The sequence below is a fragment of the Propithecus coquereli genome, unplaced genomic scaffold (genome assembly GCF_000956105.1).
Source record: "Propithecus coquereli isolate 6110/MARCELLA unplaced genomic scaffold, Pcoq_1.0 Scaffold104, whole genome shotgun sequence".
Lineage (NCBI taxonomy): Eukaryota > Metazoa > Chordata > Mammalia > Primates > Indriidae > Propithecus > Propithecus coquereli.
This window is the reverse complement of record NW_012134303.1, coordinates 73,151-86,573: the sequence shown is the minus strand read 5'-3', so window position 1 is coordinate 86,573 and position 13,423 is coordinate 73,151. Positions and strand designations below refer to the sequence as shown.

Sequence of the window (13,423 nt, the reverse complement as noted above, 5' to 3'; positions counted from 1 at the left end):
CAGATTCAGTATTTATTAGTGTGATATACTCTCCTGCTAAGCAGTAACTTTACTAGCCAAGTCCTCTCATATCTTCTTGTGCCTGGAGGGTAGGGTGGATTTTCCTTAGGCTGGAAAGTTCTTGGACCTGTTCCCCATAACTCTCTTCTTCAAAATCCACATGTTGTGTAAGATATTAACACTCTACTATTGTCACTAACAAGGCAAGGATTGTGATGAGAATCTCATCGTAGTATACTCTTATTTTATGAAAAAAATAATGTGTTAAGAAATTAAGTCAGGATAAAAGAGAGGGATTGAATAGTGTAATGTGGAAACATCTTTTTCTTTAAGTGTGTCTGTATATATATACATATATATAGGTGTGTGTAATGTGTGTGTATATATATATATATATATATATATATATAAAGTGTGTGTGTATGTGTATCCCTTAATATATTTCCCTTAAAAATTGAAAATAGGTCAATGGGAGGGGGGGTCCTCATATCACTATGGTAACTGGCCAGTGGAATGACAAAGTATGGTGTTTGTCATCCTGAGGCATGGACTCAGGACTCAAGAGTAAAGAGGGAGCAACATGAGTGCCCTTAGAGTTATCTATTCCAGAATCCTCATATTACAGATAAGCTGCAAAGCTCACAACTGGATTTTAATAAAGAACACGCCAAGAATTGAGCTGAAAGAGCACACACCAAAATGTAGGATACCTTTCAGGCTATGGTCTTGTCTCTTCACCAAACAGCTTCTATGACCAGCCCTTTAAAATGATTCTTGATTTCCGTATTTGTAAAATGAATTTTTAACAATTCATCTGTCTCTCCTTTGCCTTGTGTGAAGGATTTACTTATACGAAGGAAAAAAAAAACAACCCAGAATTCTGCAATTTTGTAACCCTGTTGCTTCTTGATGTCTATGGCTATATGAACAGCATGAAGTGAAAGAAACAAACAAAAGTAATGCTCCTTTTCCTTCTTAAATAGTTATTTAAATGGTATTTTTTTTCTGGTGGAGTAGGGATAAAAGCTTTGAACAGTTCCTCCACCGTAGGGGAGAAACAGGGCTTGAGAAGATTACTTCTAAGCTTCTGGGGGGCTTCAAGGAAGAGCATGAGCCTGAAGCCTCCTCACCGGAATCTCTGCCTCCTGCCTCTATCACGCAGTGGTGAGACCCTACTTGCCTTTCTTGCTTTCTAAGTTTCCCAGGCCACCCAGAGCATGTGACCCCGCCCCGCTACCCAGGAAACCCGCCAGCCTTTGTTTTCATGTTTGGACTCTCCTACCTAGGGTCCCGGGAAGGGGTGCACTCCAGGTAGACCTCATTATCTCCATGGTTTCATTAACCCCTTCCTATTGATCTCCCCTTTCATCCTGACTGCAATGGTACATCCCAGAACCAGGTTAGTTGGGCAGAGGGGCTTCACTATCAGACGCAGCTGCGGGGCAGCGGGTTAAGAACTGGTAAGAGGTGAGGGACCAGGGTCCCGAGGGCCATGGGGGGTACCCTCCTGCCTGAGTCCAGGCTGCTAGCCCTCTTCAGGCAGAAATGGAGCTGAAGTTAAGGGAAAGAGAGGTATTCTGGGACCAATTAAAGGTACTCAGACTCGAGGAAGAGTTTCTTTCCTCGCTTGGTCGGTAGTGTGCAGTGTGCCCTCCTCCCGATGAGACATTGTTCATCTCTGGGCCTTGGTTTCTTCTGCTTGCCCAATGCTAAACTTCTTTGATTTTAGTAAAGGCAGTTCCATTAGTCCCAAGTTCCCTGTCCTCTAAGGCCTGTTCGAGGACCTAGTTGTTCAAGGGATGCTTGAAGCCTTTGTCTCTAACCCCCTCAACTGGGAGCAGCAGGTTGTCACCAGGGCACACGATGGCAGTTAGAGAGCCCTCTTCCCCCTTGTCCCTGGGTAAGAACCAGAGCTTACACAGCTTGCCTCTTCTTTTCTCTACAATTGCAGATAACATCAAGATGCCAAAGACTGAGGAAACTGTGCACCAGAATGATCCTAATGAAACAGAGAGTGGACCCCATAAGCCTAAAACATCAGGGCAGAACCAAGAAAACAAAAGCTTCTGTTTAAATGACCACTCTCCTCGTAGGTCTAGAGTAATGTCATCACTTCCTTGGGTAGTGCTTGATAACAGTTAGGTTAAAGGAATAGGTAGCCTGTGGCTTAACCACCTTTAAGGGACATAGAAGGCTTTTTTTTTTTTTTTTTTTTGAGACAGAGTCTCTCTTTGTTGCTCGGGCTAGAGTGAGTGCCGTGGCGTCAGCCTAGCTCACAGCAACCTCAAACTCCTGGGCTCAAGCGATCCCCCTGCCTCATCCTCCCGAGTAGCTGGGACTACAGGCATGCGCCACCATGCCCGGCTAATTTTTTTTTCTATATATTTTTAGTTGTCTGGCTAATTTCTTTCTATTTTTAGTAGAAACGGGGTCTCGCTCTTGCTCAGGCTGGTCTCGAACTCCTGAGCTCAAGCAATCCTCCCGCCTCGGCCTCCCAGAGCGCTAGGATTACAGGCTTGAGTCACCGCGCCCGGCCCATAGAAGGATCTTGAAACTGCATTTTTCCTTCCTCGTTTTTCTGTTAGTTCTCTTTTGGATTATTCTGTCCCTTGTCTTTTCCCGTCTCTAATCTTTACATACAGGACTTAGGCTTCTGATTGGTAAGTAAAATTAAAATTGTTTTGGCTTTAGAGGAAGAGGCCAACAAAGCATGATTATGTGTGTTTGACGAGACTTGAGAGTGGTTGAGTCAGTTCCAAGCATGGGAAATAGATAACATTATTGTATTTTGATTTTGTAGAGTGTAAATGGTAGATCTAGGACAGATCAGAAATAATCCAAGTTATCTGGTGCTGGAATTGTGTTCTGTCCTTTTCCAAGGGTGCTTTGTTGAAATAAAAATTATCACTGCTCTGGAGTAAAATTATTTACATCTGTAGTAACAGCATTTTTATATCAACAGTGGGACATGAGGCCTTTTTCACACCTTATGTTGGGCATATGAGGTTTTGGGTTGACTAGTCCAACCTCACAGGAACTCAAATTGCAGATCTCTTATAATAATCTTCAATGAATTTAGCCAAACATTAATCTGCAGACCTGTCCAAACGTAGCAAATTGATCTAAATTCTTGAAGACTGAAATAAGAAAAAAAGTTGGAGTCCATGATGCTATTAAGTTGAATCACATAGGTTTCTCTTGTGGCCACTTGAGGTCACCGCTAGTAAACAGAATGGCACAATTCTTAGCTCATAGTGCCTCACAAATAAATGTTGTCTTAATGAATTGATTAGATGGTGTATTTTAACTATGTACTCTTTTAGTTCGGGTAGAAAGGAAATGTCAATTGATAGACTTTTGTTGAAAGACTTTTTAAAATGAAAAATAAATGCACATAGTAGATCATCTTCTTGGAGTGAGTTTTAGGATTCTTATGTGTAAATTTTATTTCTTGGGGACAAATAGTTCTCTCTGAACAAATTATGAAACTACATTGAAAGTGAGTTAGAAAATAAATTTCAGGTTTTATTTTATATACCAAGAAATAATTGTAATTACTATTTATGGTTACTCTGTATCACTGCTATAAATAGTCTGTATAATGAACTTAGAATATTGATTTCCAAATTCCAATGCTAGTCTGTGACCTAGTTCTTACCAATATTGAATGAAATAAAACAATAAAGATATTGTAATGAGTTTCTAAAATAAAGTTAGTTTCCATTTAAAGGACTACTCCTAATGCTGACTATATTTTCTTTATGCTTTGGGGAATGTTAAAATATGCTTCCTCTTATGAAATGATTGTTTTGATCATGATAGGGTGGATTTTTTTGTTTGTTTGCCTCCCTGTCCATGTGTGGAAAAATAAAAATTGGTAAATCATTGTTAATCACTCATTTTTTTTGAGATTTTATTGGTTTGTTGAATCCCCAGGTCTGGGAACTACTGCTGTAGAAGCATGGTTCAGCTATAAAGCCATCTAGGAAGATTTATGGTGTTATCTATGAGGAGACTTTATTTCTCATCTTGCATGTAGCCTCTGAGGTGGGAAAAGGATAGTGGGAACACGATAACTTGGAGATAAATGTTTACTTTATAAACCACAATTTACTCATAGTTTGCTGAGTTTTATTTCTTGTTTTGACATTTCAAGCAGAAGGTTTTGAAATCAGTTGCACTTTTCTGTTCTTCAAGAATTAACTTCTTCCCATGCTTGACTTCTCTGAGAGTTTCAGTGTTGTTGAAGGGCAAAGAGTTCAGAAAACCTCAAATATTAAAACGGTTGAGTGAGTCTGTGTAAAATCCATTTGATATATCTAAATTTGGGGTCTTACTTGGTTGAATGAATCTCTGAATAAAATAGAAATATTAATACTATTTGTGTGGGTTCTCCGTTGATGACTGCTATGCCTTTTTCCAGAAAGCAGACCTGAAGTCCTTTCTGTCACAGATCTGATAGAAACAGCTAACGAAGTTTCCAAGCTGAGCATTGCTCATGAAATCGTGGTAAACCAGGATTTCTGTATGGAAGAGAGTATTTTACCTCCAAACAGGTACAGACTCTTTCATTTTTCCTGTTTTACTCTTCCTGGTATAGGTACAAAGCACAAATGGGTTTTGGTTAGGTTTGAAGCATTTTATTAAGAAATTTAATGTTTGAATATGTCTTAAATGTTACCAACAAATAAAACAAGAGAGTAATCAGTGTAATTATTAGTTTAAAAAGGTCAAAGCTGCAAATTACATTTAAACAGGGACTAAACCAATGAAATTGCAGGTTGAGCATTCCAAATCTGAAAGTGTGAAATCCAAAGTGCTCCAAAATCCAAAACTTTTTGAGCACTGACATGATTCTTAAAGGAAATGCTCATTGGAGTATACTGCAAGTATACTGCAAATATTCCAAAATCTGAAAAAATCGGCAATTCAAAACACTCCTGACCCCAAGCATCTCAGATCAGGGATGCTCAGCCTGTATTGTCAAAATGTTCATTTTGAGATCTCAGTTAGTAATGAAACATAGAGTGAATTTCAGATCTTTATAGACAGACTTGGATGAAGTAGCTCCTAGCTGTTACTCTTTTAATTGTCTACAGATTAAACAGGTACAGATGAACAGTTTACTTTTCTAATAGTGGTATTGCCTACTCTTCATGGGATAAGAGATTTCAGGGAACATTTCTCCTTCATAATCCGCTTAATAAAGATTCTGTGAATCAGGATTAGAACCCAATGATAAATAATGCCCTTCTAAAATGAGACTTTATTTGGGTTTCTCTCAATTATATTGATACTGTAATACATTAATAAGTCATTCAGCAAGTACAAATTGACTGCTTCTAATGATGTATTAATAGTTAAATGGGTACATTTCTTTGTCAGAATCTATATTTTATAGCATTTCTAATTTCCCACCTTAAATGCTTCTGTTGTTTTGCCACTTTAGGGATTCTATTACTAAAGCACCTTGCTCCATCAGTGGTTCTCTTGATCTTCATGCTCCTTAGATTTGCTCTTGCCTGTTGCCAACAGCTACCATGCCAATGACAGCTTCCCTGAAGGAAGTTTTTGCCTAAACACAGATCTCCTAGCATCTTCTTCATAATCCCTGGAGCCCAAGTTAGATTTATTTTTCTGCTTGTAGGCATGCAAAGAAAAGTAAAACTAGGAGAGTAAAGGTTTGCTAAAGTGGTTTGGGGTCACAGTGGTGGTGGGAGTGGGTAAATGAAGCAGTGGAAATAATATTATTTAGAGCTTATATTTCACTGTTTTGTTATTAACAGCCTTCTTTGAGTGTATCCATTATTTGTAGATAATTGACAATTGGTTTTACCTTTGGGCTTATAAAATGATGATGATTACAGTTATAGGTTCTTAGGGGAATCTCATTGTCAGACCTTCATTCAAACATTTGTTGAGTACTTATTAGGTGGAAGGCAGAATGATGAATGCTGGGGGCATATAGATGAGTAAGGTGCTGCCTTTGCCATCATAAAGCTTCTGTAGGGGAGATAGTCAAATAGCTACGGTGCAGAGTGATAAGTTCTCTCATATCTGGTGTATGGAGTTCTATGTTAGTGTTCAGCTGCCTGGGGATGGTCAGAGAAGGCTTTCATGATAAGGTAACACTTGAATTGAGTCTTTTCAGGTACTTTTATGGTGGTTTTTTGAGGAAAAGGACTCTTCTGGAAGAGGAAATGTCATTTCAGAGGCATAGAGTGGTGGAAGGCAATCATATATTCATTATAAGTAGATTGTTATTGTTGGAGCACAGGATGTTAGGAGGAGGAGGACGAGGTAAGTAAGGTAGAGAGGTAGCAGAATAGAATCATGAAGGGTCTTAGAGGCCATGTATCCTTCTGCTGATTGGGAGCTCCCACAGAGTTTTAAATGAGCATGCCATCATGATCAGATTTGTATCTTAGAAAACTCATTGATTTTATCAAGAATATGTGGCATTGTTGGGGTAAGACTTTGTGGGGGCAGGGTGGCCATTTAATAAACTATTGCAATAGTCTAGGCAGGAGATGATGGTAGGTAAGGATGGATTCCTGAGATATTTAGGAAGCAGAATCTCTGGAATTTAGTAATCAAGTGTATAAAAGAGATGATGGTAAAGGAATTTAAAGGACTCCAGTACACACCAGATAGATAATAGTTGATGATCTCTCACAAGTTATATTGGTGTGTTGGGGGAGGAACTTTTTATTTCATTTATTTTTGTATCATTTGTATTTTTTAAACAAAAAGCATGCATTGATATTGTATTTTAAGGGGTAAAAGGCTTAAATTTTTGGTTCACAGGACCAAACATACATAAGGAACAGGTTTGAAGGGGGAAGACAATGAGTTCAGTTTGAGGCTTGCTGAATTTAAAGATTTCAGGACTGAAGAAAAAGATCATCTAGTTCAAAGGTTTAAGTCTATAGAAATGGGAACTAAGTCACATATCCAGGCTAAATATAGACCCAGGGTTAAAACTCAAGGTCTCAACCCCTAGTTTATGGTTCTTCCTACTGCAGGAAGAGAGCTTCTCTGAAACCATGAGGTGTCCTTCTGAGAGGATTTGGTAATGCTTTTGCATCTGAGACTAACTTCAGTTTATTCAGCCCTTCTCAAGTCTAAACATAGCTTCTCCTGGCCTGTTGATTTAATGGTTTTTCATGATTTGAAATGCTGTTTGGGAAATTATGATCCTATATCAATTCTCTAAGTAAAGCACAATTTGCTCATTTAACCTTCTTATAGTCTGGAAGGCAGATTCGTGGAGACAATGTACAATGCTTTTTGGGACCATCTAAAGGAACAACTATTGAGTACTCCTCCCAACTTCACTTGTGCTCTTGAACTTCTAAGAGAAGTTAAGGAGGTGAGTAAACAACCTTCTATTTGTGGATGGGAGGTTCCTGGACATTTCAGACCCTTGGATTGTCAATGGCTACTAATAGCCTAAGTAGCATACTTTTTGAGCATGGTCCATTGCTTAAATAGATAGTATGGAGAAGCTTCTATTTTATTTGTATGAAATGAAGCTTGACAGTTGGGATATTGCTATAACACCACAATATATCATTGAATTAAACAAATATTCACTGAACCCCCATTATGGTTTATGTGTTTCAGAAGCACAGAGATTGAATAAGAGAGCCATTACCCACAAGGAACTTATACTTTTGAGTCAAAAGGCTACTTCAAGTGACCCTTAAAAGTTCCTTTACTTATTTCACTTTTGCCCTTTGGAATAAAACAATCTAAAAATATCTTTATCCTTTATTAAGAATGCCCCATCACCTTGTGGTGGTGTGTATTTTATGTTTCTTATATCCTGCACTTCTTTTTATCACACTCTTGTTTTATTCATATCTTTATCTCATTCTACCTAGAAAATAATAATGACCACTACTATAACTGATCCCAATGCAGCCTTGAACTGTGATTGTCCCCTAAACAGAGAAAAATAATACTCCCTAAGAAACCTAGAGACATAGTTTTATGACCCCCAGAAGGCATAGTCTGGGATGCTTTTGGCCTAAGAGGGTTGTTCACTGAAGAAAGTTCGGGGTTTGAAACAGAATTGGGCTCCTTTGATTTCCTTTTTGGGACAGATATTGCTATCACTGCTATTACCACGCCAGAACCGCCTAAAAAATGAGATTGAAGAAGCTCTGGACATGGATCTCCTCAAGCAAGAAGCAGAACATGGGGCCCTGGATGTCCCTCATCTCTCTAACTACATTCTTAATTTGATGACCCTGCTATGTGCCCCAGTTCGAGATGAAGCAGTGAAGAAACTAGAGAGCATAAAAGATCCAGTGCAATTACTGAGGTGAGAGTCTAGACATGCTGTCCCCAAAATCTGGCTCAGATGCCATGCCAAAAAACTCTGAGGCAGATACTGTGAGATAGCCCCTGTCTTGTCTAGCTTCTTCTGTACTGAAGACCTAACACCTCTTTTCTCCTTTCTGGATGTGTTACTCCATTTGAGTTGCTATAAAGAAAATACTGGAGGCTGGGTAATTTTTTTATTTGGCTCATGGTTCTGCGGACTGTGCAAGAGGAATGGCACTGGCATCTGCTTCTGGTGAGGGCTTTAGGGAGCTTCCAATCAAAGCAGAAGGCGAAGGAGAAGCAGGCATGTAACATGCCGAGAGATGGAGTAAGAGAGAGGGATGAGGTGGTGCCAGGCTCCTTTAAACAATTAGCTCTCATGTGAACTAATAGGGTGAGAACTCGCTCGTTATTGCGGGGAGGACACCAAGCCATTCATGAGGGATCTTCCCTCCATGACCCAAACATCTCCCACAGGCCCCACCTCCAACACTGGGGATCAAATTTCAACATGAGATTTGGAGGGGCCAAACAACCACACCATATCACTAGACTACTGTTTTTTATTTCCCAAGGACAGTCTCTCAGAGTTCCTTTGATGATCTTCAGATCATTTGAGCCCCTCTTATGACATGATACTGTTAAGACATTAATGTACAGTAATTCTTTCTTCTACAAATTTCAATCAGCCCTTTCCCAGATTGTTTCCTGTTTGTTATGACTCAAACCTTATGAGGGGGCAGGAATGGAGGATTACCCTTGTTTCACAGCCTGGAGAACCAAGACCCAAAAAAGTAAAATGATTTGTTCAATGAGTTAAGTTCAATCACCCACATTCCAACTACCCACAGACAGTTGTTAGCACTTTGGTGATTTTCCTTCCACTGACTACCCTTTTTCCAGGTGACAGAATGACTACAGTGAAAAGAGCTCTAGATTGGTAGTGAAAAGGTCAAGAGATGTATTTGTCCTTAGCTCTGCCACCAACTCATTATGTGACCTTGGATCACTGGTCACAGCATTTTTATTTGTAAGTTGAAGTAGGACTGTTGTTTTAAAGGCCCCTTCTAACTCTAAAATACTGTAATTTTATGACTTATTTCTTGGATTCCACCCCTCCACACTAGATTTCCTTTCATAGTATAAATATTATATTTCTCCCTGTGACAGGGGCATCTTCCATGTTCTGGGCCTAATGAAAATGGACATGGTGAACTATACCATCCAGAGCCTTCGACCCTACCTGCAGGAACATTCCACTCAGTATGAAAGAGCTAAATTCCAGGAACTCCTTGACAAGCAGCCCAGTATGTTTAACATTTAAGGGCAGGAGAGGGTAGATTTGACCTTGGGTCTGCCGTCTTACAGTGGTAGAGAATATTTTCTATTTTTTGAATAGGAAATTTCTTCCTTGGGCAAGAAGGAGGGGATAGGGAGAAGGAGCATTTTCTAAAACGTAAAGACCTACAAAATCACTTCTTTATTGACCAAGAGTGCATCTTCAAACCCTGGAGTCTGAAGATATATATTCCCTTTGCTGTCATAGATCTCCTCGATCACACCACAAAATGGTTAACAAAAGCAGCTGAAGATCTCATTACACCATATCTGAGTTCTCCTGACTTGCTAAGCTCCTCCTCCAGCATGGCCTGTTCCTTTCCAAATGGGGAAGCTAACGACTCAGATCTCCCCAGTCCCACAATGGTGCTATACCAGGGCTACCTGAATCTCCTCCTCTGGGACCCTGAAAATGAAGAATTCCCTGAGGTAAGAAAGTGTGTTGGGGCATTGCCTTGTTGTTTTGGATTCAGTGCCTCCATTAGAACCCTCCTTTTGTGACAGCCTGTTCTTCCTTGCCTCACCAGACTCTGCTGATGGACCGAATACGGCTCCAGGAAATGGGGTCCCATTTGCACCAGTTGACCATCCTGGCCTCAGTCTTGGTAGTGGCTAGAAGTTTCTCTGGTAAGGTTTTATTCAGCTCACCTGAATTTGTGGATAAACTGAAATGCATAACCAAGGCCCTGACTGAGGAATTTAACTCCAGGTAAGATTTATAGATATTTCTTAGAGTGAAAAATATGTGGTTTTTGGGACAGAGGCAAATAATATATTATTGCTTATTCTTCATCACAAAACACACAAAGGACCTTGGGAATCATCTCCAAGGATTGTTAGTGTCTTTGATAAGTTGTATTCAGGCTTGGGATAGGGAAAAATAAAGCTTATTTCCAAATAAGAGTGAGAGTGTGGAGCCTAGTTTGCTATAAATATCCATTATTGTATTTGCCAAAAATGAGTAATTATATACATGATTAGGTGACAGTAGATTTGTGTTATGTATATCCAGAAGTTGATCAATTAGTAATATTGATCGATGATTCGCTGCATGAAGGGATACTATTCCAAAAGAGAAACAGGAATTAGAAGCCTAAGTCTCTTAGTATATTTGCAACTTAATTGGTAAAGTAGGGGAAAAAATCATGAAAAATATCTATCCCAAGAATGAAAAGACAAGCACCACATGTACTCACCATCAAATTGGTATTAATTGATCAACACATAAGTGCACATATAAGAATAACATCTATTGGATGTTGGGCAGGGGGGAGGGGGGAGGGGGGAGGGGGGAGGAGGGTGGAGGGGACGGGTATATGCATACACAAAGAGTGCAATGCGCACCACCCGAAGGATGGACATATTTGAAACTCAGACTTAGGTGGGGAGGGGGGGCCCAAGGGCAGCATACGTAACCTAAACATCTGTACCCCCATAATACGCTGAAATAAAAAAAAACAATATTTAAATAAAGTTTATGGGGCTGAAGAATGCTGAGTGGATCCAAGGATGGAACTGAACCCTTGCCCAATTTATCTTGTTTTCTTTGAAGTAGCATATGGTACTATACATATAGATTAGTTGGTATTATACTTGAGGGTAACAATGAAAGTATTTAATCTGCCCAGTTGCTTCTGCTGTCTAGGAGGGGTGGAATTCTCCCTTGAATGGTCCTGGCTTCTGGTATGGGGCTTTCTGGGTTTTGCCCCTGTGCCAGGGCCACTCTGATTTCTGTTCTTCATTATCTAGGCCTGAAGACGCTATGCTGAGTGTGAGTGAACAGGTGTCTCAGGAAATCCATCATGGCCTCAAGGACATGGGCCTCACTGCTCTAAGCAGTGAAAACACAACATCTCTTATGGGCCAACTCCAGAACATCACCAAGAAAGAGAACTGTGTTCGTAGCATCATTGGTAAGAGTCCCTGTGGTAGTGGTGCAGAAGAGTGGAAAGAATGTTCAGGGTGGGCAGATAAACTCTATCCTGGAAATGAGTTACCTAAACATTTAAAAGTGGAAAAGCGTGATCATTCAGAAAGTCTTTTAGCTTTAGTTTCCTTATCTGTAATGTGCAGGGTTGAAATAGATATCTTTCAGTTTGAAGAGTGAATGTATGGTTTTAAGGTGTATCTGCATCTAAGATATGTAACTCCCAGTTGTGGGATACTGTCCCATTAACCCTACCAAGTCATCCCTGGTCATTCTCTAACTGTCGTTCAAGATCTGTGGAGAAACCCTTTTTCTATCCCATGCTTTAAGCTGCCGTGTGAAAGTCTACTCCCCTCCATGGAATTGATGCTGAGTTAGGCTGGAGGATATGTTCCATGCTGGAATAGAAGCAGTGAACTTGGCCAGCTTGCTTTTAACTTTAGCATCTTATCATAGTCTGGTTTGAGTGTATGGACCTGAACTTGGTGCACTCGCTGCAATAGAATTTGAGGTGCAGGGTCTAGGATCCTCTTGTTAGGTTAGTTGAGTTTGTTGGCATTCCCTCCTCCGGAAAAAAAAAAAAAAACAGACAAAAACCTCATTTATTCCGTTTACTCAAATGAATGGGTAGGTCAGTGAATAACTCAGGTAACTTAAAACCTTGGTGAGCAGATAGTGCAAGGGCATTGTGAATTTCTTCTGAAACCTCTTTGTTCCCCTTTTCATTGTTTTTTCCTGCTCACAGATCAGCAGATCCGTTTGTTTCTCAAGTGCTGTTTGGTTCGTGGCATGCAGCACTCTCTGCTACACTTCCCTGGAAGCCTTATTCTCATCGAAGGAGAGTTGGTAGAATTGGGCTGGAAGTTTTTCAATCTGATGCGTCACAATCAGCAGGTATTTAGCCCATACTATGCTGAGATCCTAAAAAATATCATTCCTCCAGCTCAAGCACGAGAAACAGAAGTCAAGCCTAGCTGGTAGTGCTGGACCCCTGCCATGGCAACAGTGACCTAGGAGAGAGGGCTCAGCATGTTCCTGGGATGAGATCACCTGTGGCCAGCAGAGCGGCCAGCCGTCTTCCTCCCTACAGCCAGGATACAGGGTTGCAGGGGTCAAGCATGTAAACACCAACTGGCCCAACCCCCTTCATTAATAAACTTCTAAGCTGCAAGAAAACCTAGTTCCTTCTGTGCTGCTGCTGAAGCCAGGTTCTGCATCTTCATCCCCTAACTAGCTGAGAATCAAGTGGGCCCTCGTTTTCCCTTCACTGGCTGATCATTCTTTAATATGCTGGCTTGAACAAGTATTAGGGTATCAGGTACTAGCATTATTTTCTCCAGTTCTCTGGTGAAAAATCATTTCCTTGAGGGCTATGAAAACTCTTAGGGGGATTATCCAGAGTGTGGGTATAGGGGCTTCTTGAGGTTAGAAATTCACAGAATCACAGATCAGGAGAAGACATAGAACCCCATTTCCAGTACCAAATTTCCCTATAATTTTAAAGGATATAGTAATAGTAAGACTCCCTGCCTCTTGTTCTGGTGTGTGGTTTGAAGCAGTAGGAAAACTTGGGACTGGTTAGAAGTTAATATTGTCTGCTAAGAAGCATTCAGCTGAGGACAGGTCTCAGCCTCCATGGAATTTCTCTTTCAAGTGATTGTAGGGGTCAGATTTGGAGTCTCTAATAATGACACCAAACCCAAGCAATTAGGTCCATGAGTGACTTGTATCAAGTTCATCCCTGGTGCTGTTCTGTAGCTGAATGAATCTTCTATTTTCACATCTCTCGAGGCTTAGAACACTGCATTCTTCTAGGGGTGAAGTTGG

At 40.3% G+C, this 13,423-nt stretch overlaps 1 protein-coding gene across 1 annotated transcript; it reads left to right on the top strand.

The window, feature by feature from the left end:
* The first annotated feature begins 1,951 nt into the window (after nucleotides 1–1,951).
* On the top strand, nucleotides 1,952–12,768 carry TCP11X2 (t-complex 11 family, X-linked 2). Its single transcript, XM_012645389.1, has 9 exons — nucleotides 1,952–2,089; nucleotides 4,431–4,556; nucleotides 7,252–7,372; nucleotides 8,139–8,329; nucleotides 9,502–9,638; nucleotides 9,878–10,098; nucleotides 10,197–10,378; nucleotides 11,419–11,582; nucleotides 12,342–12,768. The coding sequence occupies exons 2-9, from the start codon at nucleotides 4,528–4,530 to the stop codon at nucleotides 12,575–12,577; spliced, it is 1,281 nt and encodes a 426-aa protein (XP_012500843.1). The 5' UTR covers nucleotides 1,952–2,089; nucleotides 4,431–4,527; the 3' UTR covers nucleotides 12,578–12,768.
* Nucleotides 12,769–13,423: the final 655 nt, after the last annotated feature.

Coding starts and splice junctions, on each gene's coding strand:
- TCP11X2 (XM_012645389.1), top strand. CDS start 4,528: ATGGAAGAGAGTATTTTACCTCCAAACAG. Junction 4,557..7,251: donor AGTATTTTACCTCCAAACAG/GTACAGACTCTT, acceptor ACCTTCTTATAG/TCTGGAAGGCAGATTCGTGG. Junction 8,330..9,501: donor GATCCAGTGCAATTACTGAG/GTGAGAGTCTAG, acceptor TCCCTGTGACAG/GGGCATCTTCCATGTTCTGG.